The sequence below is a fragment of the Myotis yumanensis genome, unplaced genomic scaffold (assembly GCF_028538775.1).
Source record: "Myotis yumanensis isolate MYYU_CA2020_CCGP unplaced genomic scaffold, mMyoYum1.0.hap1 SCAF_7, whole genome shotgun sequence".
Classification (NCBI taxonomy): Eukaryota; Metazoa; Chordata; class Mammalia; order Chiroptera; family Vespertilionidae; genus Myotis; species Myotis yumanensis.
In genome coordinates, this window is record NW_027223758.1 from 89,139,420 (window position 1) to 89,157,908 (window position 18,489).

The 18,489-nt window shown below is 47.3% G+C and overlaps 1 protein-coding gene across 1 annotated transcript in view; it reads left to right on the top strand.

Moving 5' to 3' along the window:
* Positions 1-18,489, top strand: part of B4GALT6 (beta-1,4-galactosyltransferase 6) — a 55,371-nt gene that overhangs the window by 29,769 nt on the left and 7,113 nt on the right. The window contains exons 4-6 of the mRNA XM_070421225.1: positions 5,065-5,189; positions 12,467-12,583; positions 16,079-16,266. Coding sequence (XP_070277326.1) covers positions 5,065-5,189; positions 12,467-12,583; positions 16,079-16,266 — 430 coding nt within the window. The remainder of the gene's footprint in view (positions 1-5,064; positions 5,190-12,466; positions 12,584-16,078; positions 16,267-18,489) is intronic.

Here is an 18,489-nt window from a genome sequence, read left to right on the forward strand (position 1 = left end):
TCTCTAGTGAAGCGATGAGACTCTCCATTGCATTATCGTGAAGATGACATTTGAAATTTCCAATAGGAATTCCGATAAAACTGATTTCCTGGATTTCAGCAATGTTTTATATTCAGCCAGTTACACCATACAGTCTATTTTAATGTGATTATTTATACACTATGAGTGAATACTCCTTGTTACGATAGTACTTACAGATTCTCCAGATGGCAAAGACACATTCATTTAAAATACGATTTATGTGAAACTGTCTGTGCTAACAAAGTGGAATAGAAATTTCACTTTTCCGAGAGCTAACAGGCAGTGACTGCGCAGCATGGATGGATGCTTTGCTTTTTCTGGGTGAGGTCGAGATGGAAAATGTCAGCTGTGCACTTCGCTTTAAAATAAAGATAGGCTGACCTGTGATTTTCCTGACTTTTAATTCTTATTCCAATAGAACACATTTGCAGTGGCTTTTATATTCTGTCCTTACTGTTTGTGGAATAGCTCCTTTTGTGGGTTAACCCAGACAGTTTCTATAGTTGCTAGCTTTCTTTCTTTTTTTTAAAATATACTTTTATTGATTTCAGAGAGGAAGGGAGAGGAGGAGATAGAAACATCAGTGATGGGAGAGATTCATTGATTGGCTGCCTCCTGCACGCCCCGCACTGGCGATGGAGCCCTGGGCATGTGCCCTGACCAGGAATCAAACTGTGACCTCCTGGTTCATAGGTTGATGCTCAACCACTGAGCCACACCAGCCAGACTAGCCTTTTCAACACAACAAAAGCTACAAGGACGTTTTGAGATGAGTTTAAATCAGTGGTTCTCAACCTTCTGGTCCTTTAAATACAGTTCCTCATGTTGTGACCCAACCATGAAATTATTTTCGTTGCTACTTCATAACTGTAATGTTGCTACTGTTATGAATCGTAATGTAAATATCTGATATGCAGGATGGTCTTAGGCGACCCCTGTGAAAGGGTCGTTCGACCGCCAAAGGGGTTGTGACCCACAGGATGAGAACCGCTGGTTTAAACAATTCAAATGAAAATCAGCCAAGAGGGAAAAGGTTAGCAAGCAAACTTGAGGAAAGCTCAAATCATGATTAATGTAACAAACTGTCAGGCATATAGTTATTGTTGACAAGGGACATGGGAGTCGCTTTCGAGTAGACCAGCAGTCGTTGAGCCGAGGCTACACACACAGCCGGCTGGGCTCTGTTGGTCCCAGGGGCAGGAGGAGAAAAGCTAAACATGACCTTGTGTGACCAGCTGGGCAGATAATGGGCTCAGAGAAAGGCAGTGTGCTGGCAGCCACGAAAGGGTTATTGTGTAAGGAAGGGAGCTAGACAGCACTTCATTCCCGGAGGAGAAAGGAGATTTCAGAGAGAGGGGCCCCTGAAAGTGGGGACGGGGACAGCGTCACAGCACCGGAGGACCTGCATCCAGGAATGAGAGTGGCCCTGTGACGGAGGTGGGTGTAGTGGGGCATGTGTGGGAGAAGGCTGGACAGGGAATGGAAGGGCCTTGTAAGGGACTGAGCAGTCTGAGGGGGTGCAACACGGTTAGTTGTTTTTGCCCATGACAGAAGCAGGTTGGCCCCCAGGCCTTGTTGCCAAGACTGACAGGGAGCTGCCCGCGACCTTCATTCTCCACTTCACCCTCTCGCGGACTGGCAGCCCCCCTTTTCTTCGGGCTCCCAGTTCTCCTGCTCTCCCCTTCCTATCCCCAGCCCCAGCTTCCACATGGTGAGTGAGGCTTTGATAAATGACATTATTTACATGTATGTGCTGATGGAGTTCCCTGCTGGGTAAATGGATTTTTTAAAAAATTTTGTTTTATTGCTTAAAGTATTACAAAGAGTAGTACATACGTCTCCTTTTTTTCCCCCTTGACCTTCCCCCGGCCTTTCCTACCCCCCAGTGTCTTGTGTCCATTGGTTATGCTTATATGCATGCATACAAGTCCTTCGGTTGATCTCTTACCGCCCCCCAACCCTCCCTGGCCTTCCCGCTGTAGTGTGACAGTCTGTTGGGTAAATGGATTTCAGCCAATACATTTATTTTCCATCTTTTCATCTCTAACTGCAGAAAGAGTGCACGTGTTCTCACTGGAAAACCCCAGATGTAGCCTCAATGGACTGAGGGCGGGGAGTTCTCTGTGGAGCTGGGATCCTTGCTTTTCAGTTGCCCTTGACCTCTCCGCAGGTTGCAGCAGAGGGGGCTGCGTCCTCTCCTGCCTGTGAACACTGGAACGCTGTCGGGGCGGAACCTGAAGGGAAGCCCCACGTGTACAGGAGGTGAAGTAGCCTTCGTGGGTGTAGTGGAGGGGACCCCGAGTCCTCCCTCTCCTGACCACAGGCTCACCTTGAGGGATTCTTTCTAGTGGGGACAGTTTGGAAACCGCGTCGCCACTAGTTCTGCTCAGGGCCTCTTCCTGGCCACAGTCTATACCAGTGATGGCGAACCTATGACACGCGTGTCAGAGGTGACACTCGAACTCATTTTTTTGGTTGATTTTTCTTTGTTAAATGGCATTTAAATATATAAAATAAAGATAAAAAATATACGTCTTTGTTTTACTATGGTTGCAAATATCAAAAAATTTCTATATGTGACACGGCACCAGAGTTAAGTTAGGGTTTTTCAAAATGCTGGCACGCCGAGCTCAAAGGTTCGCCATCACTGCTCTTACTGTGCTCTCTCCCTTCCCTTCCTGTGAACAGGATCTTCACTTAACCACCCACCTCCAAGAATGAGTGCTGATTCTTTCTGTTCTCTCTGTGATTGCACCTTCACTGTTCCCGTTCCCACAATCCAGAAAAAAACGTTGCTCTTACCTCTGGCATGCCAACCTCATGCCACTGGGTCATCTTGGGCCGTCAGCCAGCACGTTGCTAGGGTTTCGGAGCAAAGAGCAGAAGCACAGAGCAAAGCTGCTGAGAGACTCTGAGGAACGTGAGGGGGTGGCAGCCAGGAGTGAGTGGTAGACACGGGAGGCCCTGGTCATCGAGGAGCAAGATACAGGGCTGCCTCTTCACTCGCCAGCACACGGGTGTGCAAGAGGCAAGTTACACTGCAAACGATCCTGGAGAAACTCCCAACAGTCATGATGATTACAGCTGTTGAAGCATTAAAGCTGGAAGAAAGGCCCCCCAAATTGGTTTAGCAGTGCATACAGAACACCAGCCTCAGTGACTTCTATGAGCTGCATGTCATTTAGCCTAATCACTATCATTTTAGCAATCCAGCACACTATTCAATGCATCAGATTTATTTGTGTGCATTTCAGTTGATTGCGGGGCCGGATTTTGTATTTGGTTCTAAAAGACCACAAACATTGTCAGCAGAACAGGCAGATAGAAGATTGCGAATTTTTTCCTAGGTTGCTCGGTGAAACCCAGGCATCTGCATTTTATTTTTATGTTTTTGTTTTTAATCCTCACCCGAGGATATTTTCCCATTGATTTTTTCATAGAAAGTGGAAGAAAGAGGGAAAGACACAGAGAGAAACATCCATGTGAGAGAAACTCATCGATGGGTTGCCTCCTCACGTGCCCCGACCAGGGCCTGGGCTGGAGAGGAGCCTGCAACCGAGGTCCATGCCCTTGACCGGAATCGAACCCGGGACTCTTCGGCCCGCAGTCCGACCAGGCATTTGACTTTAGAATACTTCTTCCCAGCATGCCTCCGTGCTTCAGGGAAGCCACTGATGGAGAGGGCGCTGCCGGGAGAGGCGGCTGAGGAAGCCTCTGGAATAGAGGAGGAGAAGCGAGGAAAGGGGCTCCCCTGAGCGGAACCACATGCTTTATATTGTGAAATCCTGGCCACTGAGGCTCAGAAATGGGAACCTCAGCATTTGTTGGTTTCTGTGTTGTGAGATGAGGAGGCCGGAATGGAAATGACTTTCTGACTAAGATTATTCCTCTTTCAATGGTATACGCTAGAAAAACTATTAGGAGAGACACCTTCAGTATATCGGATCTGTGGGGATATGTGGTAGATGTGCAACATAAATTTGCAGTCCAGCCGGTGTGGCTCAGTGGTTGAGTGTCGCTGGTTCAATACCTGGTCAGGCCACATGCCTGGGTTGCAGACTCAATCCCTGGTTGAGGGCATGCAGGAGGCAGCAGGCTGATGTTTCTATCTCTCTCTCCCTCTCCCTTCTTCTCTCTCTAAAATAAATAAAAACATGTTAAAAAAATAAATTTGCACAATTACACACTGGCCAGTGTGGCTCGGTTGGTTGGGCATCGTCCCATGCACCGAAAGGTTGCCTGTTTGATTCCTGGTCAGGGCAGATGCCCAGGTGGTGGGCTCGATCCCCTGTAGGAGACAGCCGATCAGTGTTTTGCTCTCACACTGATGTTTTTCTCTCTCTTCCTCAGCCTTCCTTTCTTTCTAAAAATGAAAATAAAAAATCTTTTTAAAAATTTGCAGAATTGTGTTTGCAGACTTTCTCTCTTAAAAATGACAGTAATAGTAGCTGACATTTGTGAGTGTGTGCCTTTGTGCTGGCACTCTGCTCGGTCCTTCACACTCTATTTCATCTAATGGGTGCAACCCCTTTGGGAGGCAGGCATCACCATCGCCACTTACCCGTGGGGAAACCGAGGCACGGAGAAGTGAAATAATTCCTCCAATCGACAGCTTCTGGTCAGGCTGACTGCTGAACTCGTTACCTCTTTTGTCCCCTCTGTCGACTGTGTTGAAATTAAACATAATGTTTAAATAACTTGAATAGCTGTTAAACTGCAATGATGTGCAAAGTTGAAATGACATGCAAACATTTCCCAAAGGCTATGAAAATATTCATTACTCAAAACCAAAAGGTTAAATATGTTGTTTTTTTTAGGTTGACTTACTAAAGGTAATGATAGAGTGACCATATAATTTATCATGCAAACTAAAATGGAAAGGGGGTGATACTGACAATTATGTGGTGATAACAGGAACGAACCGCACTGCTCTGGCAGCTGAGTTATGCCGCTTACCCTACTGAGTGCTGGCTTGTCTTACTTCATCTTTGAGGCGAAAAAAAAAAAATATTAAAACCATTCTTCCTGTTCTTGACCTTCCAGGGGGATTTCTCAATGTCAACGTAAGTGAAGTCAGTTTTGATGAAATTCATCAACTCTTCTCCAAGGATGTAGACATTGAGCCCGGAGGACACTGGAGACCGAAGGACTGCAAGCCCAGGTGGAAGGTGAGGCACATTTGCTCGTGAGCAAGGTGACATTGCTGTGCCTCCGAGGAGTCATGTGCTTGATTGGGAATACACAGTGAAATAGCTTTAGGTCTGGATGGATTTAAGAAATCAACACTTTTTTATTTAACTAGAGGCCTGGTGAAATTCATGCACAGGTAGGGTCCTTAGGCCTGGCCGGTGATCAGGCCCATCTGTGGGATGACCGGCGGCGTGATCGGGGGCCGCTGGCACTCGCCTTGGCTGGCCTGGGGCTTGTGGGCTGGGGGCAGCTCCTGCGTTGAGCATCTGCCCCCTGGTGGTCAGTGCGCATCATAGCAACCGGTTGTTCTGCCGTTCGGTCAATTTGCATATTAGGGTTTTATTATATAGGATGCATACATATTCATAGTTCAAATGCTATTTAACACTTGGAGTGTGGGTGAATTTCCCGCCAAAATATAAGATGGCTCTGTCTTTTGGTTTTGTTCCATCCACCAAAAGGGTGGATTACAAACAAATATTTGGTAATACGCAGTTACAATCGGCCCGAGTTTACACGTTTCCCGCACTCCACCGCAAATCTATATGAACCGAGTTAAAGACGGCTCCCGCGGAGTACGCGCAATTCACGCGAGCCGACTTAACTCGTTTCCCGCACTCCAAGTGTTAATATTGTTCCTCAGGAAGACTGTAACTGTATCTTCACATGTAAAGTGTATGCTCACGTGTTATCACCAGTCTTAGAGGTCCCTTAGCAGTTCTGTTCTGTCTGGAGGAGAGGCCATGATTGCTCTGCCTCCTGCACCTGTCCCTAGTGCTTATTGACACACTGAGGCATGGCCCCTCCAGGTCCGGGAGCCGGTGCCAGCGCATGGGGAGGGTAGTAACGTCCTGGTTTCCGCTTGGGTCCAACATTGGGGTTTTCAGGCTCCGTTCCTCTGAGCCCAGAATTCTAAAGAGGCCACTCCGAGGTCCCTGTGAGACAGAAAGGAGAGCGCAGGGCTCTTCACCTCTGTTTCGGAAGGCAGAGCACAAACCTCTTTTTCAAATATGTTTTTATTGATTTCAGGGAGGAAGGGAGAGGGGGAGAGAGAGAGAGAGAAACATCAATGATGAGAGAGAATTATTTATTGGCTGCCTCCTGCACACAACCCCTTCCCCCCTACTGGGGATCGAGCCTGCAACCAGGCCTGTGCCCTGACTGGGGATTGAACTGTGACCTCCTGGTTCATAGGTCGTCGTTCAATCACTGAGCCACGCCGCCTGAGCCAGAGTACAAACTTTTGATCTCTTTGTTATGTCGGAATTCCACTTAATGTTTTATTTGAAAAACTGTAAGGGGGAGAGCCTGCCTCTGCTGCTTAAAAGCACTGTAATAGAAAACCCCTGCTTAGCCTCGACTTGCTCTCACGACTATGAAATTGGTTAAATGCACAGCCAGGCGATGTTTTTATGGTTGAAGAGGAAGTGGTACTGACGCAAGTCAGCTGAAAACTACGTATGATTAAATCAAAGGTTATGTCCTAAAGGACTGTGATGTCACCTTAATCTGGGAGTGGTTTCCAACTTCTCTTTTGAAATCTTAGTATTCTGCCGAAATGCTTGTGGGTTTTTCTGGTGTACAAGAACAATATCACTGCTGGGAGGGAGAAGTCTGTGCTGTTAAGCTTATGATAAAAGTCCTTTCCTTAACTGGCCTTGAGCTCTTCGTGTTTGGGGAATGTGTCTCTTATATCTGCGCTCCCAAACTTGGAGCATGTTGTCATATCCGGGGAGGGCAAAAGTAGGTTTACAGTTGTGAGTCTGCGAAACGGGGTTTGTTCTTGTATTATTACGAATTCTTGTGTTGTTAGTATTACAGCCGTAACCTCCTTTTCCCCACCGCCTATACGGCAAGCGCCAAAACCAGCTCCGTTGCATTGAGTTTATGTGACAAATAAATGCCTCGTTCAGTCGGGAGGCTGCCTAAAGGAATTCCAGTGCAAATGTTGGGGAAACATTCTATTTTACTAACTGTCCTCTGCTATTTTCCAGCTCAGATTTGGTTAATAAATGAATCTTTCCATATTTCCTGATTGACTTTCCTCCCATTTGTATATATAATGTGGCCCAATTTCTATAACTCCCACTTTTTAAACACGTCCTGGGCAGATACATTGTTTATCTGACTTGGGTGATGACCGTGTATGTTGGATGCGATGAAGGCGAGCCCCTCAGTCGCAGGCTGTGGGTTAGCAGGGAGGGGTCCTCACACATACACTCGTGTGGGCTCGGGGCGGCCCTCGGGAGTGTGGCATCGCAGAGGGTGATTTGGGATTAGAGAAACGAGGTATTCCTGTCTGTTCTCCTGTGCTCCCTATCAGACACTGGACTTTAAATGTTATGTCTTGGTTTCTTCTCACTTTCCAGCAGACAGGTATAGGGTGTCCCAAAATTCACGCAAGAAGTAATTTTGATAGAAAACACAGGTTTATAATTAAAAATTTTAAATTTTTTATTGATTCATAAAGTATACAGCATAGGGTTATGTATGGAATAGCACATCGGGTAAATGGCCTCCACGGCTTTGCTGGCACATACGCAAAGCCGTGGTCTTCATTGGTCTTCATTGTCCCTGCTCCTGGGCCATAATTGGTACTTGGTCATGCTAATCAAATTGAAGGGATTGAAATCAAAGGGCAACAGATATTAGAATCTGATTCAATAAACCAAGTAAAATTAGGCTTTTATTTGCTGTTGTTGTTGTTGTTAATGCTCACGCAAAATTCAAATCTTGCGTGAATTTTGGGACACCCTATAGACGCACATTAGGGAGTTTTGACTTAGAGATTTCAGTAGGCTGTCAGTGTTGTCCACGCGAGCCAGTGGACAGCAGTACGGACAGTGGCGTTCCTAGGAGCAAGCTAACTGAGGAATCTGAAAATCAGCTCATTTGTTTAGGAGCTGTGTGGCAATGCTGCTTTTAGTTCAGCTTTGCACAGATCCTGCTGAGGATACAGTCTCTGGTTCCGAGGCGTTCAGGTAAAGGCGTGAGAGGAAGTTCGGGGCTCACTCAGAGGTGGCCTGTCCGTGCCATAGTTAGTTAACTAAGTGACCCTTCTCCCTGCCACTTACGTTCAACAGTGTCCCATTCGAGCCTTGCAACAGAGCTGAGGGGACAGGGAGAGAAGGAATAACTAGATTTATGTTAAACATTGCTACTAACTTGATTCTTAACATTTGAGGTCCTTTTTTAAAAAAAACATAAAAGATCCATTAATGAATGGCTAGTTCCTGGGAGCTGAGCTTTAAAACCAGGGATTTCAGCCGTTCCCGGCACAGCTGGACGGTGCGGGCCTGCATGGCAGACCCAGCGCAGGCGGGTGCTGCTTCTCCGGGAGGTCGGAGATGGAGGGTGCGCCTGGGACGCTGCCTTTCCACGCAGGGTCAGGGGGAGGCCGGGTGGCCTGGTCTAAACCCTGCGGGCTCGAGGGCCAGGCCGCTGCCGGAGCTGTTATCTCCGCAGAGGCCTGGGCCCCCTTGCCCATCCCAGCTCCTCGATGGGTCCTTGCCACCTGCCTCAGAGCCACCCGGGGTTTGGTGCTAACGGAGACCACGGCCCTCAGTCCCCAGACAGGCCGGTTCTGGTGTGGGAAGGGACTCAGCTGCGTTTCCTATCAAGCGCCCCCTGTGTGAGGAGGAGGCGCGATGGACCTGAATGAGTGGGGGTGGGGGGAGGGGCAGGAGGCTAGCACCTCTCAGGGGCAGGTGTGGAGCCCTGTCCTCTAGGGCCGTGGTCGTCAAACTGCGGCTCGCGAGCCACATGTGGCTCTTCGGCCCCTTGAGTGTGGCTCTTCCTAAGCCTTAGGAGTACCCTAATTAAGTTAATAACAATGTACCTACCTATATAGTTTAAGTTTTAAAAATTTGGCTCTCAAAAGAAATTGCAATAGTTTTACTGTTGATATTTGGCTCTGCTGACTAATGAGTTTGCCGACCACTGCTCTAGGGCCACCGCAGCTGAGTTGCTGGGCGTTTAAAAGTAGGACACAAACAGGTGGGGACGCCTATGCACGGATCTCTTGCTGGTGCGACAGGAGCAAACAGGCAGGGAGGAAAAACAGGCACAGAGGCAGTAAGGTCCGTGGTTTCAGTGGGAGGGACTGACGGGGTAATTGTGCTTGAACGAGAGGGGTGTGGAGCGTCAGGAGATGATGAAGGGTGTTTGCAGGAGATAACGACCAGATGTCCTCTGTTGCCGCTGGAGATGCATCCGCAGGACGGGCTCACCAGCAGATCAGGGCACAGTTAAGGCAGAACGTCCCAAAACCAAGGCTGTGAGCGCTGGAGATAACTGGTCACAGGACACAGAGATCCTTTCCCAGGCAATAAATTGTAAATTATCGGGAACATCAGTCCACAGCCGCGAGCAGGGACAGGCCAAGGGAAATGTTAAGATTCTGTTTAGCTTGATTTGAACAAAAACGTTGCTTTAGGCACACCATTCGGAATTTCTCCTAACTGTCTCATTCAGATGTGGACATTTCTTTGCTATTAAAACAACGGTTTTGCTTCTTTGAATTTGCCGGGACACTTAGGACATTCTCAGTTTCCTTATAAGATTAAAGACAAAAGCAACTCTTGATCTTTTAAATGCCTCATTGAAGAAATGGCTGCATTACGGGCTGTGACTTTACCGTTGTTTATTCTTGTATGTTTAACTCAGCACTCAGCCTAATTGTATTGGAAAGATATGGACTCCGGAGCTACTAGGATTTCATAGCCTCTTCCCTTATATCTGTAACTCGCCTGAACGGCTCTTATAGCCCATCGATGCCAGCTTGTGGCTCGTTCAGAACCGGGACAGCTTCCTCATTTCAGTACAAGTCTCCACCCTGGTGCGCTTCAGAGAAGGCTGTGGTAGGGACCTGCACTCACTGTCTCGTTCCTTTCTCTCTTTTATCTTTTCATAGCAGTTTCCTCTCCTAAGAGTCACCCAGGGTCCCTGCCCTGCCCTGGGAGTTGTATGGGTTTGGAGGTTGCTAGGATACACTAGTAATGGACAGTGCAGCCCATCGGAGAGGGCCCGGTCAGCAGGGAGAGCCCAGCACAGCAGTAGCCCTAGTGTGTGTGTGTGTGTGTGTGTGTGTGTGTGTGTGTGTGTGTGTGTGGCGGGGGGAGCGGGGAGGAAGGGATGTGGATGAGGGTTGCTCTAGCAGTTTTGTGGCTCAAATTCATAAGCCAGGAGGTACCTTAAGGGCAAACCAAAAGGGAATGGGATCCAAGCTGGGACTGGCAGGGTCCCAGGCCCTCTTTAGTTCCTACCACTTAGCAAACACTGGGTAAGACAGAGCAAACATGAAAACACCAGCCTCGTCACAGCCGTTCTCTGCTCTCCCATCAGCGTGAAGGGAAAATTAGCGGTGGGGTTTCTGGGTTAGACATCTTTAATTTGACTAAAGCATCTCCTGTTCGCTCTAAGTAAAACCATTTTAAGAATTTTAAAATTTCTCTCATTTATGATCCTGGTAATATAATATACACAAATGAATGTTACTATTTTTTTATTTTTATTGGCTGTAGCTAATGCCATGCCCTGATTTCACAGGTAGGATTAGGTCCTAAACCTAGCACTCCCAGTTATTTACACTTATTTGTTAGTGAAATTTATTTGGATGTGAAATTCTAATAAGTCCCAGATTTAATGGTCTTAAATAATTTTTTATAATAGCCAACTTAGATTGTGTTTAAAAATCCAGAATGTAGAGCAACACAAATTTTGATTAGATATAGTTTGACTGTTATGTTCTTTGAAAATGTAACGATTTCGGAATTTATAATGTATAGAAAAGTTATCTTAATTTCAGATTTTATTAGAAAATTTACAGTTATGCTCAAGCCAGTTTAGCTCAGAAATTGCTAAGAAAGTAATATTTAGAAAACATTTTAGCTGTTTCAAGGGCAAACTGAGTTATGGGGTGACTTGGCTTGTATGACGAAGTTGGGATCCAGAAAATAGAGTATTTGAGTTGTGATGATTGATAATTATTCACATATTCTTATGTTACATTAACACATTTTATATAGATGGTGTTTTCTAGTCTTGATTTTGATAGTTCCAATAAATGGGTTTTTACTGTTAGACAAAAAATTGACCTGCTGAGAAACCATTTTAATTTCCATATATAGTATATTTTTTTCTTTTTTGGGGGAGGGGGACTTAAGGACAAATTTCTCTGTTTTCTGTGCTGCTTACATGATCTTTCTGTTAAGCATTTTAAACATAATTTATTGTCCATTTTATTTTAACCTGAATATTATCTTACCACTGAAAAAAACATAAAATGTAGCAAAATTTAATTATGCATTTTGATTAAATGAAAAATGTTAATGTAATGATAAAACTCCGTGTATATCCCAGGACACATCTCTTATATTGCTTACAAATACCTCTAGGCCAGATAAGCCACGTGTAGGATAATAGATACTTAAGTGGTATCTCTCTTAACTTCAATTTAAACACATAAGGTTATTATTTATGATCTGCTTTAAAACCTAGGAGTTACTTTTTTATAAAATATATTTTTATTGATTTCAGAGAGAGAATGGGAGAGGGTGAGACAGAAACATCAATGATGAGAGAGAATCATTGATTGGTTGCCTCCTGCACGCCCTCTACTGGGGATCAAGCCCGCAACCCGGGCATGTGCCCTGACTGGGAATCGAACCATGACCTCCTGGTTCATAGGTTGACACTCAGCCACTGAGCCACATGGGCCGGGCTAGAAGTTACTCTTGACATATCCCTCTCCCTCACTTCTCACACCTCATCCATAAACAAATCCTGTCTGTCGGCCTTTTAGATGTTTCAAAACAACATGCACCTCTCTTCTCCAACCGCCTCTCAGGTCAAGCTGTCCTCACCTCTTGTCTCAACTATTGCGAAGATTTCCAAACCATCTCCCGGCCCACTGTTGGCTTTCTATAATCAACTCTTTCTATCACCAAGTCTCTGCCATCACCATAGCCGACCTTATCAGGCTTTTTCAGTCTTCCCACGACTGCTCCTGGTGCTCACAGGATAACGACCACACGCCTTAGAACGGCCCTCAGAGCCCACGCATACCGCCCCAGGTTCCCAAGGTCAAGGAGGCGAAGGCAAGGGCCATGCCTGCTTTTGCTCACTGCTCCGTCCCCGGTGAGAAGACTCGCCAGGGGGTGGCTCTAACACCGTCATCAGTTCGTGAGGGTCAGTGCTTAGTTTTGCCTCGGGCGCTGCTGCTCTGTTGTTCACGGGCGACTGTTTTGCTTTAAAGGTGGCAGTGCTCATCCCTTTCCGCAATCGCCACGAACACCTGCCAATTTTCTTCTTGCACCTGATTCCGATGCTCCAGAAACAGCGGCTGGAATTCGCCTTTTATGTCATCGAACAGGTGAGGATATGTTTCAAACTGGTAACCACGTCTACTAGAACGTAATGCACTCTTAGATGTGGTTGGATTAAAAATATTTAGCTTCAGGTTAACCAGGTAACTAGAATGCTTGGTTTTATATTTGGATTTAATTGAATTTTGGAGTGAACTGGTAGTGGCACATATACTACACTCTGTTAATCCATTTATCAGTTGATGTACTCCTAGCATTTTTACTCATCTTATGTCAGTGATGGTGAACCTATGACACGCGAACTCATTTTTTTTGGTTGATTTTTCTTTGTTAAATGGCATTTAAATATATAAAATAAATATCAAAAATATAAGTCTTTGTTTTACTATGGTTGCAAATATCAAAAAATTTCTCTATGTGACATGGCACCAGAGTTAAGTTAGGGTTTTTCAAAATGCTGACACACCGAGCTCAAAAGGTTCGCCATCACTGTCTTATATCATACCTATTAAACTAAATATTTGTTTCTCTCTTCTTTGTATTACCAGCCAATTTTTCTCTCTAAATATTTCTCTTGCCTCAGTATTTTATATACACAACTAGAGGTCCAGTGCATGAAAATCCGTGCACTTGGTGGTGGGGGTGGGGGTCCCTCAGCCTGGCCTGCACCCTCTCACAATCTGGGACCCCTCGGGTAGGGTCCCTAGGTCTGGCCTGAGATCAGGGCCTATCAGGGCTTTCCTTCCCCTGGCTGCAGGCAACTGGCCCCACCCCCGCCGCTGCCACTGCTTGCCATCTGTGCAGCACTCCTCCCCTACCCCCCCACCCCCGCCTGCCACCAGTGGCCTCCCTCTTTCTTTGCTGGGGGGTGGGGCCAGGCCTGCGAGGGGCCGTCTGCCTACCTGATCGCCCCTAATTGCTGGTCTGCTTACCTGATCACCCCTAACCACTCTGCCTGCCTGCCTGCCTGATCGCCCCTAACCGCTGGTCTGCTTACCTGATCACCCCTAACCACTCCGCCTGCCTGCCTGCCTGATTGCCCCTAACCGCTTGCTTGGGGGCGGGGGCCAGCCCACTAGGGGCTGTGGTGGTCTGGTCTTTGGTCATTTCGGTGACGATGCCTCTGGCCTTTTATTATCTAGGAATCCTTTTGTCTTATTCGAAGCCTTTTGAGATCTTTTCCATACTTGTAGTTTTTTCCTACTTCTGTAATTACCTAGTTTTACACTTAAAATGTCATCTTTGATTTCTTTCTGGTCTTTGCCCCACCCTGGCTCCCAAACATTAGGGCACCTGCTGAGTGTCACCTCTGATTTCTACACAGCATTGCGAAAACTGTACATTCTGTTTGTGTGTCAAATACATATCATTTGGATACTTCTGGTTTTGACATTGATGAACTCATTTTATCCCAATTTTTCCATTTCTCTTTTACTCACACTAAGCCTGACTAAAAATGTATTTCCTTATATATCAGTAGACAGGAAGTGACCTGTTTTATAGATGCTGGTTTTTGGAGGTAGACAGTACTCACATTTTATTCCTCAGATTGTCATAGAGTGTGTTCTGCCAGCTCCTGTGTGGTTTATTCTAGGAAGTCATCTACTCTCTTTTTTCATTTTTAATTTCTTGCTCGTAGCCTCTTGCCTCTATTTATTTCTCTGGAAGTCCTTGGTTTTTAATAGAATGTTTGCGTCTCTGTATGCACGTCCCCTGAAGGCTCGTTCCCTGTGCAGCTGATGATCATATAGTGCATCGTGCATAGGTACAGTTTTAGGTAACAGTCTCTACTATGAAAATTGATTTTCTAAAACCGGATCACAAGTAAAAAATCTGGCTACTTCCGCGATAGCCATAGTTGTGTGGTTCCAGGTCAGCTTTCCCGGCCGCCAGCTTCCTTTTTCACAGCTTCAGTCTCCACAGTGTGTGGGGAGGTGAGTGTCTGCTTCTGCATTTTGGAAGGCGTAGTCTCCCCAGAGCCCAGCATCGTTAAGTCATTTCACGTGCGCGACAAAGGCATCCTTGCAAAGCAACCGAGATCCATATTTCACAAAGCTCTTCAGTCGGGACCTCAGCCTCGATCGATGTTAATTCAGGCTGATGTACTTGACGGCATGTAGCATCGTTACCACATGTGAAACAGGAGTAATTTTCCTGCTGGGCCGGTGCCCAGAAGCGCTAAAATGGAAGCCCCAGAGCTCCTCGTTAAATGTGGAAGATGGCACACACATTCACCCTTCTCCTTTCCAACCTCCAACATGAGAATGAAAGAAAACTCTTGGTAAAAAGGTATTGAACCGCAAGGACAAAGCAATGGAATAGTGGGGAGGCTCAGACACGTTTCTGGAAGTCAGGGGTCAGATGGACCGCTGGCACCCGCCTCAGCAGAGCATTCAGGGAAGGCCTCTCGGTGGCGGTGAGGTTGGAGCAGCCCTGAGTGGTGTAAAGCAAGGAGCTGTGCTGATGTTGGGGGATGGGCATTGGCAGGAGACGTGCGGAGTGCCTGGGCGACGGGGTCAGCCTTGCTGGAGGGATGAGTGGAAGGGAATGTCAGGGAGGAAACCAGAGAGGGGGTGAGAAGCAGGGAATGAAGCACTTAACCCGCCCAGGGAGGACCTGGACTATTCCACACGTGATGGGGAGACTCTGAGGGTTTCGAGGAGAGGAATGCATGATCTAACTGTCGCGTTAATACGCTGACTGTGCAGAGTATAGACGGAGGGGACCAGGCTAAAGGAGAACAGCTAGGCAGCCGTGCGGTTGTCCAGGTAGGAAGGATGCTGACGTGGCTGTGGTGGGAGGAGGTGAGCAGTGGTTGGGTGTGGGTGACATGGCTTTCGAAGTGACATTATCTTCTGGGGAGTGGGGTGAACAGTGGAGACCGGGGAACAGTTTATCCTGCGCAAGGGCCTCGCCCCTGGCTGAGCCTGGGCGTGTAGCACACAGCAGCCGAGGAGCGGGTGCGGCTTTGGTTCAGTGTAGGGGTTTGCTCACGCACACGCGTGGTGTATGTGCGGTGTGTGTGTTGGAGGTGAGAGGTTTGCCACCAGCCTCACACACAGGCGGCCGTTGCCCTCGGCTTTTCAGCGCCTCTGTGCAGCACTCTCCCCCCCCCCCCCCCCCCCCCATTACCTGGTTAACCTGTGGAGACAAAATCGATCGAACAAAAGGGAGCGTAAAAATATAAAAAATGGAGACCCTGGAGGGAATAGAAGACATTTAAGAAAAGAAAAGATGTGAGCAACAGAAACTCAGAAGTAATCTACATCCTGATATTTGACGTATAGCGGAAGCAGGAATGCTATACTGCGAATGTGTTGCTCACCCGTGGGCTAGATAATGACGTTGTCTTGTAATTTACCAGAGCATGAAATAATGCCCGTAAGTTTAAATGGGCGTTTGAAAACCCTGGGGTGTGTTGACTGTTGTAGCTGCTGATTCCGATGTGTTCGTTATCTGGCCATGAGGCACCGCGTTAGGAAACTTGGGAGAAAAGCCAGGCGACCCGGCCCGCGTGGCCTCTCCGTTTCTCTCCCGTGCAGACCGGCACACAGCCCTTCAACCGCGCCATGCTCTTCAACGTGGGCTTCCGGGAGGCCACGCGGGACCGCGCGTGGGACTGCGTGATCTTCCACGACGTGGACCACCTGCCCGAAAACGACCGCAACTACTACGGCTGCGGAGAGATGCCTCGGCATTTTGCAGCGAAGCTGGACAAATACATGTACATGTAAGTACCGGGCCGTCTTCCGGATGCCGGGTGGCCTTTCTGCAGAACCCCGTCTCCCGGAATCGTCATATATGTCCGCCTCTGGGACGAGCCCAGGGAGGTCTTCGGTCCCAGCCCGTCTGTCCGCACAGGGAGCCCGGGTTAGAGCCGCGTGTCCATCAGCTTCTCCCTCCTGCAGATGTCGGTGGGGACGGGGCAGGAGCCCGGCTTCCACAGCCGAGCAAGTGTGGGTGTAACGTCTGGTTTTCACACTTAGTTAGAGGGGTGGGCTGTTACCTGTGCTCTGCACGTTGGCTTCCCCGTTCATTGGAGGAACAGGGCGTGTCCATGGGGCCACCGCGTGGTCCCCATGCTGGGCCTGCCGTGTGGGTGAGAGCCCCCGCTGCCTCCGTCTGCGACCCCTTCTCCAGGGACGTCTCAGCGCGGGGAGGCTTCTCTCTCCTTTCTAAGCTGTGGATCCTCAGCTTTTAATAATAAAAAACCGGAAATACTTTGAAATGCAGACAGTCATTGGAGCTGTGACAGTAACTTTTGTATTTTTTTCAATTACAGTTTACAGTCAACATTATCCTGTATTCTATTAGTGTCAGGTGTACAGCGTCGTAGCTAGACAATCAGATACTTTACTAAGTGGTCCCCCTGGTATTTCCAGTCCCCACCCGGCACCATACATAGTTGCTGCAATATTATGGGCCGTATTCCCTGTGCTGCACTGTACATCCCACAACTATTTGTAACTACCGGTTTGTACTTCTCAGTCCCTTCTCCTTTCTCACCCAGTCCTGCGAATCCCCTCCCCTCTGGCCACCATCAGCTTGTTCTCTGTATCTGTGACTTTGTTTCTGTTTTATTTGTTTGTTTATGTTGTTGTTTAGATTCCACGGATAAGGGAAGTCACACGTGTCTGTCTTGCTCTGACTGACTGGTTTCACTTAGCATAGCGCCCTCTAGGTCCATCCATGCTGTCGCAAACTGTGAGACTTTGTGCTTTTTTATGGCTGAGGGATATTTTGCTGTGCATATGGACCACAACTTTTTTATTCACTTGTATGTTTTAGACACTTGGGTTGCTTCCATATCTTGGCTATTGTCAATAATGCTGCAATGAACATAGGCGTGAATATATTCTTTTGAATTAGTGTTCTGGGTTTCTTCGAATGTAAACCCAGAAGTGGGTCAAATGGGAGTTCCATTTTTAATTTTTTTTTAAAATATATTTTATTGATTTTTTACAGAGAGAATGGGAGAGAGATAGAGAGTTAGAAACATCGATGAGAGAGAAACATCGATCAGCTGCCTCCTGCACATCTCCCACTGGGGATGTGCCCGCAACCCAGGTACATGCCCCTGACCGGAATTGAACCTGGGATCCTTCAGTCCGCAGGCCGACGCTCTATCCACTGAGCCAAACCGGTTTCGGCATCCATTTTTAATTTTTTGAGGAAACTCCATACTGTTCTCCACGGTGGCTGCACCAGTCTGCATTCCCACCGGCAGTGCACAAGGGTTCCCTCTTCTTCACATCCTCGCCAGCGTTTGTTGATTTATTGATGGCAGCCATCCTGACAGGTGTGCGGTGATAGCTCATTGTGGTTTTAATTTGCATTTCTTTGCTGATTAGCATCTTTTCATATGTCTACTGGCCATCTGTATGTCCTCTTTGGAGAAGTGTCTATTCAGGTCCTTTGCCCAATTTTAATTGAATTGTGTGTGTGTTTTTGGTGTTGAGTTATATGAATTCTTTATAACTTTTGTATATTAAGCCCTTATCGGATGTATCATTGGCGAACACATTCTCCCATTCAGTGGGCTGCGTGACGGAAACTTACATTGACATTAAAGCATGTCACTCTACTCCGGGAAAGACACCCCACGATTTTCGTTGGCTCATGGAAGTGGAGAGGAGAGAAAACCACCGGAACAGGGGAGGCGATTCCTGTACGACAGGCTCGCCTGCTGCCTGACTACAGAGTAGAGAGGGGCAGTGACCCGACCAGGAGAAACGGCACTAAAACAGGAAAAGAATGGCTTTTGCTCATTTCGCTGGTTGTAATGATAAGACAGCCTTTCCCTAATACCACAGCGTCTGAACTCCAAGTCAGGCGTTACCTGGGAGGGTCATTCAGGTTCCGGATCTGGTGCTCAGCGCTTCTGGAGCCATTTGGGCCAGCCTGCTAGAGTCAGAGTGATTCAGTGTGATTGGTTTTCACTGAAGAATATCAT